This window comes from Gallus gallus, chromosome 13, assembly GCF_016699485.2.
Source record: "Gallus gallus isolate bGalGal1 chromosome 13, bGalGal1.mat.broiler.GRCg7b, whole genome shotgun sequence".
Taxonomy (NCBI): domain Eukaryota; kingdom Metazoa; phylum Chordata; class Aves; order Galliformes; family Phasianidae; genus Gallus; species Gallus gallus.
In genome coordinates, this window is record NC_052544.1 from 1,201,957 (window position 1) to 1,219,094 (window position 17,138).

The following is a 17,138-nucleotide window of genomic DNA, read 5'->3' on the forward strand; positions in this document are numbered from 1 at the left end:
AACATCCTTATCTCTAAGTTGGAGAGGTATGGATCTGAAGGATGGTCTATTCTGTGGATAAGGAACTGAAGTGGTTGGATGGTCACAGCCATAGGATTGTGGTCAAGAGCACTATGTCCAGGTGGAAACTGGTGATGAGTGGTGTCCCCCTGGGGTTTTGTCTAGGGACTAATGCTCTATAGCATCTCTATTGATGAATTGAGACAGTGGGATGAGATGCACCCTCAGCTAGTTTGCAGATTACACTTATCTGGGGGGTCCAGTTGATACAGTAGATGGTAGGGATGCTATCCAAAGGACATGGACAAGCTTGAGAAGTGAGTCCACGTGAACTGAATGAGATTCAGCACGTCCATGTGTTGAACTTGGACTTGGATCAGGTTCTTCCCGAGTGTGATTACAGTCTGGGAGATGAACTAACTGAGAGCAGCCCCGTGGAGAAGGACTCAGAGTTTCAGGTGCACAAAGATCTTGACATGAGCCATAAATGTATGGCTGTGGTACAGATGACCAACTGTACTGTGGGCTCCATCAGAATAAAGATTGCTATCAGGGTGACAGAGGTGATTGCGCCCCTCTGTTTTGCCCTTGTGAGGTCCCACGTGGAATATTGTGTCCAGGTTTATGCCCACCAGCACTACCATGGAGCAAGTGGAGCAAAACCAGAGGAGGACATGAAGATAATCAGAAAGTTGAAGCACCTCTGCTATGACGTAATGCTGAGGCAGACCGGCTTGTTCAGCCTAGAGAAGAATCACACTGTGGCTTTCTAATACTTACATGAACTTACAAAGAAGAGGGTGATTGGCTTTTTACATTCCTTCCCTTCTGCTGATATCTGTGAGACTGGGTGTCCCAACTGCTGTTAAAAGGACCACAGTGGAGTTCACAGTGCAAAAACATGGACACACCTGAGTGCTGACTCTGAGTGCTCAGGCATTTCCCATGTGGGCTCAATTTATCTTGTTGCAAAGGGCTGCTCTCCTTGGCATCAGTCACGATCTATCAAACAGGAAAGCATTAGAGCCTTAGCACACTGGGTGAGGTGTGATACACAGTGTGAAGCAAACAATATCAGCATTCTGTCCTACAGGAGAAGTACAATTGTGGTGCAATAGCAAGATGGAGTGATGGTGAATCGCTTGCATAGAACATCTTTCCCTGTAAGCTGTCTGGCACCAGTTGAATCACTGAATACTGTTATGTGTCTGGACCGCCCTTCATTGTTAATTTGCTGATTATAACGACAAAATGAGGAAAACGTGATCTACGCACTGAAAAGAAATGACATAACGTTATGCAAAATCTACAAGGCACGGAGCAAAAGATTTCGCAGTGGAGATCATGTGAAGTGATACCCAGAGCAGCACTGCATGTAAGACAGCTCCCAAACTCGGCGAGTATTTACACTGTGCTCTGGGATGGTGTTTGCAGGAGGAACGGAGATGCGAACCTCCAAGTCCACCCACATCGGCAGCGGTGCTCGGAACGCGGAGGAGGAGCAGTTCCCCGTTGCGCCGCTGGGTGGGGATGTTGGCCACGAAGCGGCAGCTCCCGCTGGCCGCAGCGCGCTTGCAGGCGCAGGCGCCCAGAAGAGCCGTGCGAGCTGCTGGGGAAGGGAAGGGAAGGGAAGTGCGGCGGGGCACTGGAGCCGGGCGCTCGGAGGCTTTGGGGCCGAGCTGCTGGGAAAGGCGGCTTTCGGTTGGCGAGCGGCAGCGCCGTGCGTCGGGGCCGGCGAGAAAGACTGCGAGCATGAATGGCCGGCTGTGGCGGAGAGGGACGGCGAGCGGGAGACGGAGCGGCGGCGGCGGCGAGAGGCAAGTGCTGCTGTGGCTCGTGTGCGTTTGCGTGTGGGAGAGCGGGGCCGAAACGCTGCGCTATTCGGTGGCGGAGGAAATGGCGAGGGACTCGTTGGTGGGCAACGTCGCCCAGGACCTGGGGCTTTCTCCGAGCCAGCTCGCGGCTCGCAAGGCGCGCGTGGTGTCCGAGGGGAGCGAGCAGCATTTCCGCCTCGATCCGCACAGCGGCGTCCTGACGGTCACGGAGACGCTGGACCGAGAGCGGATCTGTCCGCACAGCGAGAGCTGCGCGCTCTTGTTTAAGCTTTTCTTTGAGAACCCGGTGCAGCTGATCCGCGGGGAGGTGGAGGTTCGGGACGTGAACGACAACTCTCCCGAGTTCCCCGAAGAAGGATGTGGTTTTGGACATACCCGAAACGGCATCTGCTGGGATCCGGTTCCCCTAGAAGCAGCTCGGGATAAGGACGTGGGGATTAACGGCTTGCAGGATTACAGCCTCTCCCCAAACTCGCATTTCTCCCTTGCTCTCGAAGCAGGGAAGCGGGGAGGCAAATACGCGGAGCTCGTCCTGCAGAAGCCTTTGGACCGCGAGGAGCAGCGGGAGCTGCATTTGGTGCTCACGGCCACGGACGGGGGCTCGCCGCCCAGGTCGGGCACGGCTCAGGTCCGGGTGGTGGTGCTGGATGCCAACGACAACATGCCGGTGTTCTCGCGGGAGGTGTACGAGGTGCGCGTGGCCGAGAACAGCCCCCCGGGGCAGCTGGTGGTCCGGGTGTCGGCCGCGGATCCCGACGAAGGCTCCAACGGCAAAGTGCGGTATGCCTTCACCCAGGCATCGGAGGGTTCACGTCAGCTCTTCGATCTTAACGCTGACAGTGGGGTGATTCGGGTCTCGGGAAAGCTAGACTTTGAGGAAGCAAAATCCCACGAACTCGTGGTGAGAGCCACAGGACGGGGGTGGTCTGTCTGCGCACTGCAGAGTGCACGTGGAGGTGCTGGACGTGAACGACAACGCGCCGGAGATCGCGCTGAGCTCCGTGAGCGCCTCCATCCCCGAGGACGCCCCGCCCCGCACCGTGGTGGCCCTGCTGAGCGTGCGGGACCGCGACTCCGGCGACAACGGGCGGACGGAGTGCGCCATCGAGGGCGACGTGCCGTTCAGCCTGACGGCCGCTTTCGCCAACCACTACGAGCTGCGCACCAGCGCGGCCCTGGACAGGGAGACGACGGCCGAGTACAACGTGAGCATCGTGGCCACGGACTGGGGCCGGGCGCGGCTGAGCGCTCGCGAAAGCGTGTCGGTGCGCATCGCCGACGTGAACGACAACGCGCCGCGCTTCACGCAGGCGGCGTACAGCATGTCGGTGAGCGAGAACGAGGCGGGCGCGGTGCGGATCGGCAGCGTGAAGGCGACGGACGCGGACGCGGGCGCGAACGGGCGCGTGAGGTACGCGCTGGTGCGGGAGGAGGGCGAGGAGCGGCCCGCCGTGTCGGTGGACGCCGAGAGCGGGGCCGTGTCCGTCGTGCGGCCGCTGGACTACGAGGAGGTGCGCGCCGTGGAGGTGACGGTGCGCGCCGCCGACGGGGGCTCGCCGCCGCGGAGCGCCACGGCGCTGCTGCGGGTGCTGGTGCGGGACGAGAACGACAACGCGCCCGTGGTGCTGCACCCGCCGGCCGACGGCGGCGCGGCGCTGGGCGAGCTGGTGCCGCGGCGGGCGCGGGCGGGCTACCTGGTGGCCAAGGTGGTGGCGGTGGACGCGGACGCGGGGCAGAACGCGTGGCTGTGCTACGAGCTGGCCAAGGCGACGGAGCCGGGGCTGTTCCGCGTGGGGCTGCACAGCGGCGAGGTGCGCACGGCGCGGGCCGTGGGCGAGCGCGACGCGGCCCGGCACAGGCTGGTGGTGCTGGTGCGGGACCGCGGGCGGCCGCCGCGCTCCGCCAGCGCCACCCTCGCCGTCGCCCTGGCCGACGGCTTCTCGGAAGGCCACCTGCGGGCGAGCGAAGAGGCGCCGGCCGCCGAGCCCGACGGCCGCCTCACCCTCTACCTCAGCGTCTGCTTGGCCTGCGTGTCCGCGCTCTTCGTGGCCGGCGCGGCGGCCGCCGTGGCCGCCAAGGTGCGGCGGGCCCGGCGGGGCGAGCCGGGGACCTTGCCCACCTTCCCGCAGTCCGCCGCCGACAGCAGCGCCGGCTCCCTGCCCCGCAGCTACGTCTACGACGTCCGCCTCGCCGCCGGCACCGTCAACAGCGAGTTCCGCTTCCTCGGGCCGCTCTTGCCCTGCTTCCCCGCCGGGCTGCCGCAGGGCGCGGCCGAGCAGCGGAGCTCGCTCTGCTCGGCCGGCCTCGGGCAAGAAGAAGGCGACTGGGCTGTGCAGGTGAGGGAGCGGAGCGTGGGGGACCGGGGGTAGAGGGAGGGAGGTTGGGGTCAAGGACGAATCAGCTCCTTGCGCGGCTGCGGCGCGGCAGGGAGCATCGGAGAGGCCGTGGGGGTGGTGTCGGAGAGGTTCCCCGAGCGGGACGAGAGGGCGGAAGCGGTCCCGTGCCGCCGCTGGGGTCTCGGCTTCTCCCCGGGTTCGGGCTGCCAGCGCCTCTGCGAGTGGCTCCAGTGCCCGGAGTAGCTGCTGTGGGTGAAGTGTGTGGTTTCAGCCCGAGGGTGGCGGCTGGATCGTGGGCAGCTGCGAAGCAGCAGGGCGGGTGGGTAAGGCACACAGCGGGTCCTGTCCCCGCGCTCTGTAGAACAGAGTGTGTTGGGGCCGACAAGGTCACTGCTCCTGTTGACGACATCCACTGTGCCGTGTTTTTCGTCTAGAGCCTTAGCGACAGCATAACTGATATCAGTCTATTTCCCCTCCATTTCTGTCAGAATTCCCACATTCTCAGGCCACTGTTTTTTTTACCACTGGCATTAAAACCCGTTAGTAGTTGTGAGGAAAGCTTTTGTGTCTTTTTCCCACTCGCTGTTTCTTGACAGCTTTCATGTTATGCTTTTTTGAGGTCCTTGTGTAGTGCTTTCAATGAGCTATAGGATTCCTATAGGCTTTTAATGTTCTCTTCGACTTCGTCTTTGATTCTGGATAGGAATGAGTTGTCTACCTTTCACATTGTTTCTGATGAGCCTTCCCAGCTTGTCATTGACAGCTGCTTCCTGTTAATGCCCCAATGTCAGCTCTCCACTGTGTTCTTTGCAGGGCCGAGCTCCCCTCTCTGAAGGCACGGCTCCCGGGGCAGCAGAGGAGAATGCCAGTTTGGATCAAAGCCCCTGGCTCAGCCATCAGTAAGGGAGGAGAAGGAGCAGAATCTCGGTCCCCGTGGGCTGATGTCTTCGTAGTGAAATGAAGGAGAGACCAAACACGCACCAAAAATGTACCAGGAAAATGCTGTACTGCTGTGTGAGAGAGCAAGGACACTCCTGTTAACCAGTCCTCCATGTATTTATTCTGAACCCTTGATAGGTCTGCAGGGTGTTGCATGCTGCAAACACTGAGCCTTGTTACCTAATGATTGTAGTGCTGTTGTTCCTAAGTATTAAGTGAATGGGAATAAAAAGTTGGATGGGGGCCTTGGGCAGCCTGGTCTAGTATTAAATGGGGAGGTTGGTGGCCATGCCTGTTGCAGAGGTGTTGCAGATTCATGATCCCTGAGGTCCCTTCCAACCTGGGCCATTCTGTGATTCTCTAATATTCAAGGTATTGTTTTCCTACGTGTGTTTTTATGCATTGTTTTGTTGTTGTTGTTGTTGTCAGGTGGGCTCTGTAATATTGTAATCTATTCAATGCCAGGTTGTGAATCTATTGATCAAAGCTGAATGTTTCCAGCAAAAGTATTCTTGAATGACACTGGGAAGCTGGCTGCCTTTGAGATGACTGACGTTCACACTGTGCACATGCAATGAGGAGTTCCCGGGTTTTGTATGTTGTACCGGGTGGTCTTTGAGCACTGTATTTGGTTTTGGATTGGTTTGATTTCTTTCTCAACATGAAGTCTAAATGAATGGTTCTAGAGCATTTCAGGATTATGGAATATAGATATGAAGAGATAATAAAATCTTCAAAGCCATGTGCTATTTCCATTGCTCACATATTTCCTGGAGTTGAATGCCTGGTCACAGAAACCAGTAAAATCTGCTGAGAAATCTGTCAGAAGATGAGCTTCAATCTTACGTACAAAGTTATTATTGTAGTGAAAAGGTGCATTAAGGCTCACTGTTGCTGTTACAGCCTTCTCCACCTGAAGCTGAAGGAGTCACGTGTCCCTGTGAAATGAGGGCAGTGATTGTGAGAAGTGTCCGGGGAAGCTCTTCTCAGCCCGGATCTGTTCCCTGCTATAGTGATGCCAGTGGTCAGGTTACAAGTGAAAGAAAAGTGTGGGTCCTCCTTCCTCTCTTTGAGGTCCCAGGGATGAATCAGGGGCAGTGGTCAGAGCTTGAGGAAGCAGATACCAGGTGGTACTGTAACTGTTGTGTGGCATGAATTTGGAGCTGCATTCCCAATTTTATGTGCTGATGATGGCTTACAGCTGGTTTTTGTAACAAGTTTCTGTGTTGCTGATTGTCTTGTTTTCTATTGGAATAGAGCTGAATTGCTTTGTAATGGCTGTTTTAATGGTTTGTTTTATCTTTAGGACAGCGAGGTTTAGAACAGTGACTATTGAGTTGTGGCTGAGCAGTGGTGCACAGAGCCAGGGACATTGCCAGCTTCTCATACTGTCCTGCGAGTGAGTGGCTGGTGGTGCACAAGAAGCTGGGAGGGGGCAGAAGCAGGACAGCTGCCCTAAACTGGCCAGAGAGATATTCTCTACCATGTGACATCACAAAGAACTATAAACTGGGGAGATGTCTGCTGCTGCTGAAGTGGGTGGGCACTGGTCAGCAGGTGGTGTTGTAGTGCGCATCACCTCATTTTTTCTCTGTCTCTATCTGTATGTCAATATCTCTATGACTACCACTATGTTTCTCAGTATCTCTACCTCTATCTGTACTTGTGTCTTCATACCTCCAGCTCTACATCTTTTTGTTTTGTCTCAGGAGTTCTATTTTGGTATTCCATTCTGATTCTGTCCCCCATCCTGCTGGAAGAGGGTGGTGAATAATGAACGTGTGTTGCTGAGCTGCTGCCAGGTTAAACCACAGCAGTGCTTTTCAGAATCCAGCATGCGTCCTAAAGGGCTGAGATAACCAGAGTTCTTATCAGAATGTGCTAAAAAAGGAAGTGTTGTATGAGTTATATTTGTTTAATCGCTTCTGGCCACAGTGTTTGCTTTGTAGTTATTTTCGGAAGCCTTACAGATTGTTTTCTAGAAAGGATTATAATTCACACCTTAGTTGCTCTGTATGTTCTCTCTTGTGCTGCGTACCACCTTGGGGGTCTGGAAGAAGATGATCATTTTGCTGTTACGTGTAACGTCAGGTTATGATGTGTTAAAGTGACTGCTCAGGAGACTCAGCTGGTGTTTTTACTCTATGTTGTCGCCATCTTCGTACTTAGGGAACCATCTCTCAGGCACTATGAAGAATTACTCATTTTCCTTTGTGTCTTTAGAGAGCCAGACAATTTATGAGTGTCAGGCTGTGTGGGAAAATATTAGCAGGCCTCTGGAAGGGAGAGCACTGTCAGTGCTTTGGAACTCCACCCCAGAACAAGTGCAGGTTCCAGAAAAACTGTCAAACTGTCTGCAGCAGATGTGCCATCACTCTGGCAACTGTAGAGAGTCACCAATCAGTGCAACATGCCGGGGCTTGGCCTATGCCTACTGCTGCCAGATCAACACTACTCAGCACACTGTAGAGAAGGGAAGAGAAGGTCTCTATCTGTGATGACAGTGTGACAGGCGCTACGGCTGCTGCAAGTTCTGTGACAGGCCCTGCAGTTTCTTCAGCCCTCACTACAGTCCCTATGGTTGCTTGGAGGCCTGTGCCAGTTGCTGTGGTGGCTCCAAGCCCAGCTATGTGCTGTGTGGCTGCTCCAAGTAAGGTGGCAGGCCTGTAGTTACTGTAACCCCTGCTATTGGCCCTGCAGTTGTCTCCAGCTCCTCCATCACAGCCTGTGGTTGCTTCAAATCCTGCGGCAGGCCCTGTAGTTTCACCAGTCCTCAAAACAGGCCCTGGAGTCACTGCATTCTTAGCAACAATCACTGATGTTTCTTCAACTCCCTTGAGAGGCCTTGTGTTTACTCCAATGCACCACACAGGCCCTGTAGTTGCCCATTGTCTCAAAACGTCTCTGTGGTTGCTCCAACTCTCATTATACGACATGCGGCTTCTCCAGCCCTTACAGGAGGCTCTGTGGTTGTTCCAACCCACTCAACGCACTTTGTGGTTGCTCCACGTGCCATGACAAGCCCTACAGTTGCTCCAATTCCTGCAGCTGCTCCAATTCCTGCAGCAGGCCTTGAAGTGATTCCAACCCTCAAAACAGGCCCTACAGTTTCTCCAGGCCCTGTGCCTGGCCCTTCGGTCTGAACCAAGGAACCATCTCTGTTAGTATCAGTTGCCCCTATACCTAAGATGACACAACAACTGCAAATGTCAACTTACTGTCATAACCCATACAGGATGGCAATAACCATCTGATCCTTGACCATAAAGGAGCATGTAGCGGAGTACTGAGTTGTACATGACAAGTTGCAAATACCACTAAAGGAGGGGGTGAATCGGGCCAACGTGCAGAAGTGAAGGCCATCCGGCGGGCTTTAGATATTGCCAAATGAGAGAAGTGACCAGTGCTTTTATCAGTGATCTCACTCACTCACGGATGGTGGAAAACTCCCTGGGAGTGGTTACAGCCATGGAAGCAGAGTGTACGGCAACAAGGAGGCAACCCCATCAGATCTGTTGCATTGAGGAAACATATTCGTGCCTGTGTAGAGAACACAATTATGAAAGTATGTCATGTAAGATGCACTCGTACCCAAGAGTTACACTACTAAGCAACATGAAAGCAACCAGCAGGTGGGTAAAGCTGCTAGGACTGAAGTGGTTCAGGTAGCTTTGCGCATTTACTATGTCCAAACTATTGCTATGTTATATACAGAGCCATGTGCCTGTTTTTCCTTTCACACACTTCTACATCTGAAGATGAAGAACAACATGTCATTTGTGAATTGACGGCAGTCAGAGTGGGAAGTGTCTTGGGAAGCTCTCCTCTGCCTGGATCTGTCCCCAGCCATAGTGGAACCAAAAATAAGGCTACAATAAGCAAGGTTATGGATCCACTCTGCTCTGTCTGAGGTGCCAAGATCCTATCAGGAGCATAAGCAGATAGATCCCAGGTGTCACTGTCATTTTGCATGACATGAATGAGGAGCTGTGTATGGCAAAAGAAAACAATGACCGAGCCTTCTTACAGGATACAACCACTGCAGAGAGGGAAGGAAAAAAAAAAAAAGAGAGAGAGAGAAGAAAAAGGAGTTTACCCCTTGTAACATCTGCTCAAGAGACATACAACCTCTATTCAGAGAGATGCTGCTTCCTTTTCTGCTAACCCTTAAATGAGGGTGAGAAGGGGTGGATCCCGGCTCCACTCCTTCCAGTCACTCAGGTACATTGCTTGCACCCGAGTTCCCTGGATTAGTGATGCCTTCTCATCTGGTGCTCAACCATTGGTTCAGGCTGTGGCCTGGTAATTGCACTGCAAGACATGTTCCCAATTTTCTCAACTCAAACACTTGGCCGATGGTTGATTTTCCTAGAAATGTCTCTGTTGTTCATAACAATAGTAATTTGACAGTTGGTAACAATACCAAATGGGTGGATGGATGGAGGCATTACAGGCATGGAAAGGAGGAAGAAAGGAAGGAAGGGAAAGATAAAAAGCTGTCTTGGTCTCTGATGCTATTTAGCCTATCATGTTTCCAAGCCAAAGGAACGCAAGAGGAAAGCACAACAATGGCTGCATCTGAGTGAGTGAAGTTGAGGGCCTGCCTTTGCAAAAACAAGAAGAGGTTCCCATAGCTGTTAAAGCTGGAGAACTCCTCTATCCTGCTTTTCCAAGTAGATTCAGTGAGTTTGCAAAGAGTGGACTAGAAAACATCAAGAGAATTCAAATCCTTTGGAATGATGATGGAGGGATTGGGAGCACAGGTAATGTTCTCCTCCCTCAGAGTTGTTTGAAAGGAATTAGAGAGGGAACCTCTAAGAAGGTAAAGCATCTTGAAGTCTACCTGAAGTTCCTCTATCCCAATGCATGCATCATGGGAAATAAGCAGGAGCCGGAAGCCACAACTTTGAAAATTAGAAAATTATTACCTTTTTGTTACCATGGAAACGTGGTGAGAAGTTTCACACAACTGGAGCACTGCAGTCAAGAGCCTCAGGCTGCTCACAAGTGTTAGGTAGGGCAAGGGTGTTACACACTAGGAAGACTTGGGAGACTACTGACCCACGAGCCTCGTGTCTGTGCTGGGGAAGATCAGGGAATAGTTCTTTTCAGAAGCCTTGTTAAGTCACATGCAAGAAAAGAAGGTGACCTGACACAGTCAGCATTGTTTCACCAAGTGCAGATCGTGTCTGACCAATGTGGTGTACTTCTGTGGTGGAGTAAGATCATCAGTGGACGAAGGAAGAGTAAGTGATGTCATCCACATGGACTTGTACAAGACTTTTGACATGGTCCTACGCAACATCCTTATCTCTAAGTTGGAGAGGTATGGATCTGAAGGATGGTCTATTCTGTGGATAAGGAACTGAAGTGGTTGGATGGTCACAGCCATAGGATTGTGGTCAAGAGCACTATGTCCAGGTGGAAACTGGTGATGAGTGGTGTCCCCCTGGGCTTTGTCTAGGGACTAATGCTCCTCAACATCTCTATTGATGAATTGAGACAGTGGGATGAGATGCACCCTCAGCTAGTTTGCAGATGACACTTATCTGGGGGTTCCAGTTGATACAGTAGATGGTAGGGATGCTATCCAAAGGACATGGACAAGCTTGAGAAGTGAGTCCACATGAATTGAATGAGATTCAGCACGTCCATGTGTTGAACTTGGACTTGGGTCAGGTTCTTCCCGAGTGTGATTACAGTCTCGGAGATGAACTAACTGAGAGCAGCCCCGTGGAGAAGGACTCAGAGTTTCAGGTGCACAAAGATCTTGACATGAGCCATAAATGTATGGTTGTGGTACAGATGACCAACTGTACTGTGGGCTCCATCAGAATAAAGATTGCTATCAGGGTGACAGAGGTGATTGCGCCCCTCTGTTTTGCCCTTGTGAGGTCCCACGTGGAATATTGTGTCCAGGTTTATGCCCACCAGCACTACCATGGAGCAAGTGGAGCAAAACCAGAGGAGGACATGAAGATAATCAGAAAGTTGAAGCACCTCTGCTATGACGTAATGCTGAGGCGGACTGGCTTGTTCAGCCTAGAGAAGAATCACACTGTGGCTTTCTAATACTTACATGAACTTACAAAGAAGAGGGTGATTGGCTTTTTACATTCCTTCCCTTCTGCTGATATCTGTGAGACTGGGTGTCCCAACTGCTGTTAAAAGGACCACAGTGGAGTTCACAGTGCAAAAACATGGACACACCTGAGTGCTGACTCTGAGTGCTCAGGCATTTCCCATGTGGGCTCAATTTATCTTGTTGCAAAGGGCTGCTCTCCTTGGCATCAGTCACGATCTATCAAACAGGAAAGCATTAGAGCCTTAGCACACTGGGTGAGGTGTGATACACAATGCGAAGCAAACAATATCAGCATTCTGTCCTACAGGAGAAGTACAATTGTGGTGCAATAGCAAGATGGAGTGATGGTGAATCGCTTGCATAGAACATGTTTCCCTGTAAGCTGTCTGGCACCAATTCAATCACTCAATAATGGTATGTGCCTGGACCGCCCTTCTTGTTAATTTGCGGATTATAAAGAAGAGAAAATGAGGAAAACGTGACCACGCACTGAAAAGAAATGACATAACATTATGCAAACTCTACAAGGCACGGAGCAAAAGATTTCGCAGTGGCGATCCAGGGAAGTGATACCCAGAGCAGCACTGCATGTAAGACAGCTCCCAAACTCGGCGAGTATTTACACTGTGCTCTGGGATGGTGTTTGCAGGAGGAACGGAGATGCGAACCTCCAAGTCCACCCACATCGGCAGCGGTGCTCGGAACGCGGAGGAGGAGCAGTTCCCCGTTGCGCCGCTGGGTGGGGATGTTGGCCACGAAGCGGCAGCTCCCGCTGGCCGCAGCGCGCTTGCAGGCGCAGGCGCCCAGAAGAGCCGTGCGAGCTGCTGGGGAAGAAAAGTGCGGCGGGGCTTTGGAGCCGGGCGCTCGGGGGCTTTGGGGCCGAGCTGCTGGGAAAGGCAGCTTCTGGTTGGCGAGCGGCAGCGCCGTGCGTCGGGGCCGGCGAGAAAGACTGCGAGCCATGAAAGGCCGGCTGTGGCGGAGAGGGACGGCGAGCGGGAGACGGAGCGGCGGCGGCGGCGAGAGGCAAGTGCTGCTGTGGCTCGTGTGCGTTTGCGTGTGGGAGAGCGGGGCCGAAACGCTGCGCTATTCGGTGGCGGAGGAAATGGCGAGGGACTCGTTGGTGGGCAACGTCGCCCAGGACCTGGGGCTTTCTCCGAGCCAGCTCGCGGCTCGCAAGGCGCGCGTGGTGTCCGAGGGGAGCGAGCAGCATTTCCGCCTCGATCCGCACAGCGGCGTCCTGACGGTCACGGAGACGCTGGACCGAGAGCGGATCTGTCCGCACAGCGAGAGCTGCGCGCTCTTGTTTAAGCTTTTCTTTGAGAACCCGGTGCAGCTGATCCGCGGGGAGGTGGAGGTTCGGGACGTGAACGACCACTCTCCCGAGTTCCCCGAGAAGGAGATGATCTTAGAGATTCTTGAAACGGCATCTGCTGGGATCCGTTTCCCCTTAGAAGCAGCTCGGGATAAGGACGTGGGGATTAACGGCTTGCAGGATTACAGCCTCTCCCCAAACTCGCATTTCTCCCTTGCTCTCGAAGCAGGGAAGCGGGGAGGCAAATACGCGGAGCTCGTCCTGCAGAAGCCTTTGGACCGCGAGGAGCAGCGGGAGCTGCATTTGGTGCTCACGGCCACGGACGGGGGCTCGCCGCCCAGGTCGGGCACGGCTCAGGTCCGGGTGGTGGTGCTGGATGCCAACGACAACATGCCGGTGTTCTCGCGGGAGGTGTACGAGGTGCGCGTGGCCGAGAACAGCCCCCCGGGGCAGCTGGTGGTCCGGGTGTCGGCCGCAGATCCCGACGAAGGCTCCAACGGCAAAGTGCGGTATGCCTTCACCCAGGCATCGGAGGGTTCACGTCAGCTCTTCGATCTTAACGCTGACAGTGGGGTGATTCGGGTCTCGGGAAAGCTAGACTTTGAGGAAGCAAAAATGCACGAGCTCGTGGTGAGAGCTATGGATGGCGGTGGTCTGTCTGCGCACTGCAGAGTGCACGTGGAGGTGCTGGACGTGAACGACAACGCGCCGGAGATCGCGCTGAGCTCCGTGAGCGCCTCCATCCCCGAGGACGCCCCGCCCCGCACCGTGGTGGCCCTGCTGAGCGTGCGGGACCGCGACTCCGGCGACAACGGGCGGACGGAGTGCGCCATCGAGGGCGACGTGCCGTTCAGCCTGACGGCCGCTTTCGCCAACCACTACGAGCTGCGCACCAGCGCGGCCCTGGACAGGGAGACGACGGCCGAGTACAACGTGAGCATCGTGGCCACGGACTGGGGCCGGGCGCGGCTGAGCGCTCGCGAAAGCGTGTCGGTGCGCATCGCCGACGTGAACGACAACGCGCCGCGCTTCACGCAGGCGGCGTACAGCATGTCGGTGAGCGAGAACGAGGCGGGCGCGGTGCGGATCGGCAGCGTGAAGGCGACGGACGCGGACGCGGGCGCGAACGGGCGCGTGAGGTACGCGCTGGTGCGGGAGGAGGGCGAGGAGCGGCCCGCCGTGTCGGTGGACGCCGAGAGCGGGGCCGTGTCCGTCGTGCGGCCGCTGGACTACGAGGAGGTGCGCGCCGTGGAGGTGACGGTGCGCGCCGCCGACGGGGGCTCGCCGCCGCGGAGCGCCACGGCGCTGCTGCGGGTGCTGGTGCGGGACGAGAACGACAACGCGCCCGTGGTGCTGCACCCGCCGGCCGACGGCGGCGCGGCGCTGGGCGAGCTGGTGCCGCGGCGGGCGCGGGCGGGCTACCTGGTGGCCAAGGTGGTGGCGGTGGACGCGGACGCGGGGCAGAACGCGTGGCTGTGCTACGAGCTGGCCAAGGCGACGGAGCCGGGGCTGTTCCGCGTGGGGCTGCACAGCGGCGAGGTGCGCACGGCGCGGGCCGTGGGCGAGCGCGACGCGGCCCGGCACAGGCTGGTGGTGCTGGTGCGGGACCGCGGGCGGCCGCCGCGCTCCGCCAGCGCCACCCTCGCCGTCGCCCTGGCCGACGGCTTCTCGGAAGGCCACCTGCGGGCGAGCGAAGAGGCGCCGGCCGCCGAGCCCGACGGCCGCCTCACCCTCTACCTCAGCGTCTGCTTGGCCTGCGTGTCCGCGCTCTTCGTGGCCGGCGCGGCGGCCGCCGTGGCCGCCAAGGTGCGGCGGGCCCGGCGGGGCGAGCCGGGGACCTTGCCCACCTTCCCGCAGTCCGCCGCCGACAGCAGCGCCGGCTCCCTGCCCCGCAGCTACGTCTACGACGTCCGCCTCGCCGCCGGCACCGTCAACAGCGAGTTCCGCTTCCTCGGGCCGCTCTTGCCCTGCTTCCCCGCCGGGCTGCCGCAGGGCGCGGCCGAGCAGCGGAGCTCGCTCTGCTCGGCCGGCCTCGGGCAAGAAGAAGGCGACTGGGCTGTGCAGGTGAGGGAGCGGAGCGTGGGGGACCGGGGGTAGAGGGAGGGAGGTTGGGGTCAAGGACGAATCAGCTCCTTGCGCGGCTGCGGCGCGGCAGGGAGCATCGGAGAGGCCGTGGGGGTGGTGTCGGAGAGGTTCCCCGAGCGGGACGAGAGGGCGGAAGCGGTCCCGTGCCGCCGCTGGGGTCTCGGCTTCTCCCCGGGTTCGGGCTGCCAGCGCCTCTGCGGGTGGCTCCGTGCCCGGAGTAGTTGCTGCGGTACCATTCTGAGGTATCAGCCCGAGGGTGGCGGCTGGATCGTGGGCAGCTGTGAAGCAGCAGGGCGGGTGGGTAAGGTACACAGCGGGTCCTGTCCCCGCGCTCTGAAGAACAGAGTGGGTAGGGGCCGACAAGGTCACTGCTCCCGTTGACGACATCCACTGTGCCGTGTTTTTCGTCTAGAGCCTTAGCGACGGCATAACTGATATCAGTCTATTTCCCCTCCGTTGCTGTCAGAATTCCCACATTCTCAGCCCTCTGTTTTTACCACTGGCATTAAAACACATTAGTAGTTGTGAGGAAAGCTTTTGTGTCTTTTCCCCACTCGCTGTTTCTTGACAGCTTTCATGATATGCTTTTTTGAGGTCCTTTTGTAGTTCTTTCATTGGGCTATAGGATACTTAGAGGCTTTTAATGTTGTCCTCCCCCTCCTGTCTGATTCTGGGTACGGAAGAGTGGTCTCACATTCACTCATGTTTCAGATGAGCCTTCCCAGCTTGTCATTGACAGCTGCTTCCCTGTTAATGCCCCAATGTCAGCCCTCCACTGTGTTCTTTGCAGGGCCGAGCTCCCCTCTCTGAAGGCACGGCTCCCGGGGCAGCAGAGGAGAATGCCAGTTTGGATCAAAGCCCCTGGCTCAGCCATCAGTAAGGGAGGAGAAGGAGCAGCATCTCGATCCTCGTGGGCTGATGTCTTCGAAGTGAAATGAAGGAGGGACCAAACACATGCCAAAAATGTACCAAGGAAATGCAGTACTGCTGTGTGAGAGTGCAAGGACACTCCTGTTAACCAGTCCTTCATGTATTTAGTATGAACCCTTGATAAGTCAGCAGGGTCTTGCATGCTGCAAACACTGACATTTGATATCTAATTGTTGTAGTGCTATTGCTGCTAAGTATTAAGTGAAAATGGAAAGAAAAAGTTGGATGGGGGCCTTGGGCAGCCCGGTCTAGTATTAAATGGGGAGGTTGGTGGCCATGCCTGTTGTAGTGGGGTTGCAGATTCATGATCCCTGAGGTCCCTTCCAACCTGGGCCATTCTGTGATTCTCTAATATTCAAGGTATTGTTTTCCTACGTGTGTTTTTATGCATTGTTTTGTTGTTGTTGTTGTTGTCAGGTGGGCTCTGTAATATTGTAATCTATTCAATGCCAGGTTGTGAATCTATTAATCAAAGCTGAATGTTTCCAGCAAAAGTATTCTTGAATAACACTGGGAAGCTGGCTGCCTTTGAGATGACTGACGTTCACACTGTGCACGTGCAATCAGGAGTTCTTGGGTTTTGTATGTTGTACCGGGTGGTCTTTGAGCACTGTATTTGGTTTTGGATTGGTTTGATTTCTTTCTCAACATGAAGTCTAAATGAATGGTTCTAGAGCATTCCAGGATTATGGAATATAGATATGAAGAGATAATAAAATCTTCAAAGCCATGTGCTATTTCCCATTGCTCACATATTTCCTGGAGTTGAATGCCTGGTCACAGAAACCAGTAAAATCTGCTGAGAAATCTGTCAGAAGATGAGCTTCAATCTTACGTACAAAGTTATTATTGTAGTGAAAAGGTGCGTTAAGCATCACTGTTGCTGTTACAGCCTTCTCCACCTGAAGCTGAAGGGTCACGTGTCCCTGTGAAATGAGGGCAGTGATTGTGAGAAGTGTCCGGGGAAGCTCTTCTCAGCCCGGATCTGTTCCCTGCTATAGTGATGCCAGTGGTCAGGTTACAGTGAAAGAAGGGTGTGGGTCCTCCTTCATCTCTTTGAGGTCCCAGGGATGAATCGGGCAGTGGTCAGAGCTTGAGGAAGCAGATACCAGGTGGTACTGTAACTGTTGTGCGACATGAATTGGGAGCTGCATTCCCAATTTTATGTGCTGATGATGGCTTACAGCTGTTTTTTGTAACAAGTTTCTGATTGTCTTGTTTTCTATTGGAATAGAGCTGAATTGCTTTGTAATGGCTGTTTTAATGGTTTGTTTTATCTTTAGGACAGCCAGGTTTAAAACAGTGACTATTGAGTTGTTGCTGAGCAGTGGTGCACAGAGCCAGGGACCTTCCAGCTTCTCATACTGTCCTGCGAGTGAGTGGCTGGTGGTGCACAAGAAGGTGGGAGGGGGCAGAAGCAGGACAACTGCCCTAAACTGGCCAGAGAGATATTCTCTACCATGTGACATCACAAATTGGGGAGATGTCAGGGGTGGAGGGCATCTGCTGCTCCTGAACTGGGTGGGCACTGGTCAGCAGGTGGTGTTGTAGTGCGCATCACTTGATTTTTTTCTCTGTCTCTACCGGTATGTCAATATCTCTGTGACTACCTCTAT

General features: G+C 55.0%; 1 protein-coding gene and 1 pseudogene across 1 annotated transcript; both read left to right on the forward strand.

The window, feature by feature from the left end:
- Positions 1 to 1,332: 1,332 nt before the first annotated feature.
- Positions 1,333 to 5,852, forward strand: LOC112533430 (annotated as a pseudogene).
- Positions 5,853 to 8,381: 2,529 nt separating this feature from the next.
- LOC107056939 (protocadherin beta-15-like) lies at positions 8,382 to 16,610 on the forward strand. The gene is made up of 2 exons (XM_040647055.2): positions 8,382 to 14,571; positions 15,383 to 16,610. Exons 1-2 carry the CDS (start codon positions 11,941 to 11,943, stop codon positions 15,470 to 15,472), a joined length of 2,721 nt encoding a protein of 906 aa, XP_040502989.1. The 5' UTR covers positions 8,382 to 11,940; the 3' UTR covers positions 15,473 to 16,610.
- Positions 16,611 to 17,138: the final 528 nt, after the last annotated feature.

Coding starts and splice junctions, on each gene's coding strand:
- LOC107056939 (XM_040647055.2), top strand. CDS start 11,941: ATGTTGGCCACGAAGCGGCAGCTCCCGCTGGCCGCAGCGCGCTTGCAG. Junction 14,572..15,382: donor AAGGCGACTGGGCTGTGCAG/GTGAGGGAGCGG, acceptor TGTTCTTTGCAG/GGCCGAGCTCCCCTCTCTGA.